At 44.2% G+C, this 7179-nt stretch overlaps 1 protein-coding gene across 1 annotated transcript in view; it reads left to right on the top strand.

Annotated features, from left to right (window-relative positions):
* LOC103627523 (tripeptidyl-peptidase 2) overlaps positions 1-6961 on the top strand; it is a 66139-nt gene extending 59178 nt beyond the window's left edge. Inside the window, exon 34 of the mRNA XM_008647817.4 lies at positions 6529-6961. Within this exon, the coding sequence (XP_008646039.1) occupies positions 6529-6561 (33 nt within the window). The 3' untranslated portion in view covers positions 6562-6961. The remainder of the gene's footprint in view (positions 1-6528) is intronic.
* Positions 6962-7179: the final 218 nt, after the last annotated feature.

The following is a 7179-nucleotide window of genomic DNA, read 5'->3' on the forward strand; positions in this document are numbered from 1 at the left end:
TTGGCGTTTAGAAGTTACGGAGGGCGCATCGGAGCCGAAGGTTGATGTTGATGAAGTGTCGGTCTCGTAGTAGACCACTTTCCTCATCCTCTTTTGCTTGTCCCTACTCTGATGCGGCTTGTGGGAAGAAGATTTTTCCTTCTTCTCTTTGTGGTGAGAAGAGGATTTCTTTTCCTTCCCTTTGTTGGAGGAGCTCTTCTTCTCCCTCCGTTTGGTGCGGGACTCTTCCGATGAAGTGCTCCCGTTGCTTGTAGTGGGCTTTTCGCCGGTCTCCATCTCCTTCTTGGCGTGATCTCCCGACATCACTTCGAGCGGTTAGGCTCTAATGAAGCACCGGGCTTTGATACCAATTGATAGTCGCCTAGAGGGGGGTGAATAGGGCGAAACTGAAATTTACAAATATAAACACAATTACAAGCCGGGTTAGCGTTAGAAATAAAATCGAGTCCGCGAGAGAGGGCGCAAAAGAAATCGCAAGCGAATAAACAAGTGAGACACGCGGATTTGTTTTACCGAGGTTCGGTTCTCGCAAACCTACTCCCCGTTGAGGAGGCCACAAAGGCCGGGTCTCTTTCAACCCTTCCCTCTCTCAAATGGTCCCTCGGACCGAGTGAGCTTTTCTTCTTCTCAATCAAACGGGAACAAAACTTCCCCACAAGGGCCACCACACAATTGGTGCCTCTTGCCTTGGTTACAATTGAGTTTTGATCACAAGAACAGGTGAGAAAGAAAGAAAGCGATCCAAGCGCAAGAGCTCAAAAGAACACGGCAAATCTCTCTCGCTAGTCACTAAAGGCTTGAGTGGAATTGGAGAGGATTTGATCTCTTTGGTGTGTCTAGAATTGAATGCTAGAGCTCTTGTAGTAGTTGAGAGGTGGAAAACTTGGATGCAATGAATGGTGGGGTGGTTGGGGTATTTATAGCCCCAACCACCAAATGTGGCCGTTGGGAGTTCTGTCTGTTCGATGGCGCACCGGACAGTCCGGTGCACACCGGACAGTCCGGTGCCCCCTGCCACGTTATCACTGCCGTTGGATTCGACCGTTGAAGCTTCTGACTTGTGGGCCCGCCTGGGTGTCCGGTGCACACCGGACATCTACTGTTCCTTGTCCGGTGTGCCGGAGTGGGCGCGCCTGACATCTGCGCGCGCAGAGCGCGCATTAAATGCGCGGCAGAGAGCCGTTGGCGCGGAGATAGCCGTTGCTCCGGAGTCGCACCGGACAGTCCGGTGCACACCGGACAGTCCGGTGAATTATAGTGGACGAGCCGTTGGCTTTTCCCGAAGCTGGTGAGTTCCTGAGGCCGACCTCCCTTGGCGCACCGGACACTGTCCGGTGTACACCGGACAGTCCGGTGAATTATAGCGGAGTCGCCTCTGGAAATTCCCGAAGGTGACGAGTTTGAGCTGGAGTCCTCTGGTGCACCGGACACTGTCCGGTGGTGCACCGGACACTGTCCGGTGTACACCGGACAGTCCGGTGAACCCAGACCAGAGGGCCTTCGGTTCCCACTTGGTTCCTTTGTTGAATCCAAAACTTGGTCTTTTTATTGGCTGAGTGTGAACCTTTTACACCTGTATAATCTATAAACTTGGGCAAACTTAGTTAGTCCAATTGTTTGTGTTGGGCAATTCAACCACCAAAATTAATTAGGGGCTAGGTGTAAGCCTAATTCCCTTTCAGAGTCCTTTCAAGCACACCACATAGCCCACTGGCCTAATAAAGTAGTAGGAGAAGGAATTTCTAGATTTAGAGTAGGGATCAATGTCTCTATGTGAGTATCACGGCAAATTCACTCAGTTGTCGTAGTAGACACCCAATGAGGTGGAAAAGGATGATCGAAAGTAGGACCACTTCTTAGAAGGACATAATGATGGTATCCAGTATATGTTGTGCGCCCACACTTTTGATACCTTCCAACAATTGGTGGACAAGATCCTTGTGGTGGAGAGCAAGCGCCATGAGTTTGAAGAAAAGAAGAGGAAGCACACCCACTCCTAGCAACTAACCAACAATAGTCATTCATGCTAGAATTACCAGCAGGGTTCCCAATCATGTCCTACTTATCCAACCAACAACATGGGCAAAATCAATAGCACACTACAAAAACCTACCAACACCTAAAAATTCCCCAAGGAAGGACAACCTCAACAACAAACCTACCAATAATCTATGCTTCATGTGTGGAGAACTATAGCACTATGCCAATTCCTATCCCATGAAGCTAGCATAGAACAGACATCCACAACAACACCACAATGGGAGGCTAGGACCAAGTCCAATGGCTCCATAAACCTGAGAAGAGAGAACCAAGTGAAGATGGAGACTACTGAGTTGGCTTAGGTTGTCATGCTTAATATGTTCCTCATCAACTCACACTATACTATAGTTTTGTTCGATACTAGTGCATCTCATTCTTTTATCAATGTTTGCCTTGTAACAAAACATAGCATCACCACTTGCACTATGAAAAATACCATGCTAGTAAAGTCACCTTGTGTAAAGATGAATATGGATGTTATGTGTCCAAAAGTTAGCACAAAAATAAGGGGTATACTTTCCTGCTAATCCCATCATACTGGAGTCAAAAGGAATTGACGTGATCCTTGGAATGAGCTTGTTTGCCTAATGGCATGGAGTGATCTAGTGCCAAAAGGACAATGTCACTAACCACAATCACTAAGGAGAAAGTTGAGGTCATAGCAACTACACCATCAACGCCAGAGAGAAAGATTAACCACTTGGACAATAGTATGGTTGAGAATATTAAATTTGTATATGAGTACATAGTGTCTTCCCTGATGACCTACTAGGTAAGCCACTCAAACGAGAAATAGAATTCCTTATTGAGTTGTTATGTGGTACTACACCTATATCTAAGAGACCTTATAGGATAGTTGTTAACGAATTAGAAGAATTAAAGGAGCAACTGAGTTACAATATAAAGGGTATATCTGCCCTAGCTGATCATCTTTGGGAACCCTGATGTTGTAGAAAAGAAGGATGATTCACAGAGAATGTGTGTAGACTACAAATCATTAAATGAGGTAACTATCAAGAACAAATACTTTCTTCTGATGATTGATTATTTGTTCAATCATTTAAAGGGTGCTTGTGTGTTCTCCAATATTGACTTGAGATCCATTTATCACCAACTGAGGATTCAACCTAGTGATATTCTAAAGCTACTTTACCACTAGATATGGATTCTATGAGTACATTGGCATGTCTCGATAAGGTTTAGGATATGTGCTGATGCAAGATGGGAAAGTGATTGCATATGCCTCACGATAGTTGAAGAAGCATGGGTATAATTACCTGACCCATGAGCTAGAATTAGTAGCCATGGTGCATGATTTCAAAGTCTGGAGCACACTAGGACACGGGTGTGAAGTCTATACCAACTATAATAGTGTTGTCATATATTACCTGAACCCCGATTTAAGAGCGTCTCCAAGAGAGTCTCAAAATAGGTCTTATTTTGAAATATAGGAGTTAAGATTCCAAAATAGCTTCCAAGAAAGTAGTTATTTTACAAATTTTCAACAAATTAGTATATGACTATAAAGCTGAGGTGATAAAGACGGAGGGGGCCTATTTCTCTCTGATCCAACGAATTTTTAGGTTGTGATGCATGGAAATCTCGGTTGCGAGGCCTGCTGCCCATCCAGCACTCGCCAACGCCTCCCTCCCCACCTGCCTCCCTACCGACGGAGCGCCTCCCGGTTCCCAGCCACCACTCGCTGGAGTACCTCCCTCCGCAGCCACCACTCGCCGGATCACGTGAACTGGGTGATGCGCTGCGCAGAATCACGTGAAGGCCTCTTGTACTCCATCTCCATCTGCAGGACAGCAGGTTGACTTGAAGGCCTACTACTCCCTGCAGGATAGTAGCAGGTTCACGCTGCCCACTGGCAGGATCACGTGTTGGATTGTGTAGCTTGTTCAACTTCTGCAGCTGATGGGTATAGAGACTGTAGAAACCATAGTCATAGTCAAATTAAAGCCACAGCAAGCCAGCCGAACATACAGAGCGACCGCGACGTTGCTACGAACAACGCGGTGCCGACTCCCGCGTAGCTGAAAGTGAGATAAAGTTGCCGCTACGACCAACGGATAAAACCAGAATTAACTAAATAATGTGATTATAGGAGAGTAAAACAAATTTTTAGGTCCTAAATAATTTCAATCAGATCCTATTTTATTTTTAGGACCTAATTTTAGGACTCTCTTAGAGATGCTCTAGTGCTCTGTTTGAATGTTGATATTGGAGAGGATAGGTTGAATACCAAATCAGACATGGTGAAATGAGATATAATTTTAATTCTATTGTTTTAATGTGACTGAATTAGAGTTTAGAACTGTACGGTCTAATTCCATGCAATATCGAGGGGTGAGGCTTTAAATTAGGAGAGCAGGTTTCTAGTTATAATCCAATTCCAGGGAATTGAGCCTCTGCTTCTAAATCTCAATTCAACGTGCAATCAAACAACAGAATTTAGTAAAGCTGATTCCAATTTCCAATTTTGTGCTCCAATATCTATATCCAAACGGAGTATAATACATCCGATTGAGTTAGCCACATATTTCTGATTAGTTCAAATGCACCATTAGGTACGGGTGATGATCGTTAGGTTTATCACCTAAGGGCATGTTCGTTTGCAAGGGATTACTTCCCTAAGTGGATCTAATCCAGAGAGGGATTGAGTGGATCCCTCCCTTCCACTTAATCCCCTTAGGCTATGTTCGGTTAGGCCTTTCCCGGCCGGGATCAAGTCCAGATCCCCGTGGATCACCCACTCCTGGAAAGAATCCCGGGTCGCAAGAAATCGGTGTTCGGTTAAGCCCCGCGTGAGCTGTATCCCGGCCGAGCCCGGCGTTTCCTCGTCACCTTGACCAGGGAACGACGCCCGGTCTCTAGGACGTGGAAAATATCCCGTCGAGCGCACGCGAAGCAGATGCGAGACAACACGCGTGAAGGCAAGCTGCGGCGGCGATAGCGACAGTGGCTAAGACACGGGATTCCTCTCCAGCGTGGATCTCCTCTGGCGCTCATCTTCTCACTGGTATTCTTCTTCCTCCCTATCTGGTTCTATCGCGCCTAGGGCGTTTAGGGTTCTTGGTTCTTGCGTCTGCGTTTAGGGTCTTGGTTCTTGTGTCTCTTCATGGATCTAAAGTATTTGGGAGATTAGGTTCTTGCACCTGCTATCATTCTCCACGAGTTCGTTCTTGCGCCATCAAGCGCTATTTTCTTCTATAGTTGAAAATTCCCTCGTGTGTGGAGCCGAGGTGAGTGGTGGCTCATATCGCTTTCTGTGGGTCAGGTAGGGGACAGTCCTGGACTTCTAATTTTGGGTTTGTTTCGGTGCAGATTTCTTCACTTGGATACAAATTTTCACACTACTTCGCTGAATTAAATCTTCAGGCTTTTCTCTCCTGTAGCAAATCTTTAGGCTTTTCGATTCAAAATTTAAAACCCCGTCAGATCCGTGCTTGCGCTGCTCGCCATAAATTGAACCTGACAGTAGCAAAAGGAAGTGTTGGATATTGTGATAGCACAGACAAAATTATTCCATCCATTAGTCCCCCCTTGCAGTCAAGATAAGGATGTATCAGTTGCCAGACCTCGAAATCACTTAACTAATGCACATGATATCACCTCCAAAAGGTGGACTAAACTTAATGCAACGCGTAAAACTTTAAAATTCTGTTTTTTAGAGGTGTATCTGTTTGGGAATAGCCTCAAGAGAGACTGATCATCATTTCCTTTCAAACCCAGCTATATTTACACCAATTCATGTGAACAGAGACAAGCTTCCTATTGCTCCACCTACCTATACATCATGCTACTCCACCCCACCCACCCCCACGACAGAGTTCAAGTTCACATTCAAATAGTAATGTACTCAACTAAGTAATGTTGTGATTTTATCATCTGCATTTACACATAACTGCCATTCAAATAGTACACATGTTGCTGCATCTGCACCTCACCACTCTAGGGAAATCCTCTTCACATTATGCACATATAGAAGCTCGCCTTTTCACCTTTAGTTAAAGCTCAAAAAACCTGATAACAATATGATCATCAGGCTCAGTTTCTTCACTGTCACAAAGTGCTCCACCCACAGATCAGATAAGGTGCATGATATTCAGTTTGCTGCCCAAAGCATTTAGTGTTTTTAAATTCTTCACACAAAAAAATGTACCATGTCGGTTTCAAAGTTCATGAAAAAATATGCAAGACAGTACTAGTAGTTTGAATGTACAACACTCGCTTGGGTTTTCTACTGTATCCGCAGAGGATGTCGCTTTGTTTCATGCAGTAACCGGTGGAATGGAAATGTGCATATATATGTTTATAGCTCATTTCAGACTCAACTGAACTTGAGATGTCTATTTATATCTGGTACAACAAATAGTATTGTGAATAGCTCTTAGTTGAAGATGAGATGTTTAGATATCTTACTTGGTTCATTGGAAATTAATTTATATAGTGTTCCTACTGCATGTTGTTTCTATTTACTAGGTGTGGCTACTGGAGACTCTCCTCAATTGGTGATATTTTCTTTTGGAGCATGACTGGGCATGGGTGGGCACGGCATTGTGGCGACATCAGAAGAACATATGATGCTAGTCCTAATGTAGATAACTGACTGCGCAGGGCCAGATGTGAGCAGACTAGGGGAAAACTTGACATTTGCTTGGTTTTATTTCATCTGGGTTGAAACTTGAAATAGTTCCTTGAGATTTGGATCAACTTTGCTTCCCGTTGAGTACCTGCTATCACAATTTGAATCTGGTTTTTTATTCATGAACACTTCATTTTTTTGGGTTTCCTTGTAGACAAACGTAGGGAGATGCTACTTTTTTTTTAGAGAAGTGATCATGGACCAAATCCTATAGATCGTTTTGGTTAATTTTTCTTGATACTAGAGACATTTTTTGTCTGCTTGCATGTTTCAGTTTGAGTACTACTAGTGGCTGGACTTGTTTCAGTTTCAGATTACCAGGGACACTTCTTTTAGTTTCGGAATTTAGAGAAACTTCTTTCAGTTTTAGAATTCAGAGAAGTGTCTTTCAGTTTCAGGATTCAGAATATAAGGGACACTTCGCTCATCCATTGAAAGCCAAGTGGTCGGACTTGCACCTTTTGTTTCCTTTTAAATTCTGTTGTATA

The sequence above is a fragment of the Zea mays genome, chromosome 5, assembly GCF_902167145.1.
Source record: "Zea mays cultivar B73 chromosome 5, Zm-B73-REFERENCE-NAM-5.0, whole genome shotgun sequence".
NCBI classification, from domain to species: Eukaryota; Viridiplantae; Streptophyta; class Magnoliopsida; order Poales; family Poaceae; genus Zea; species Zea mays.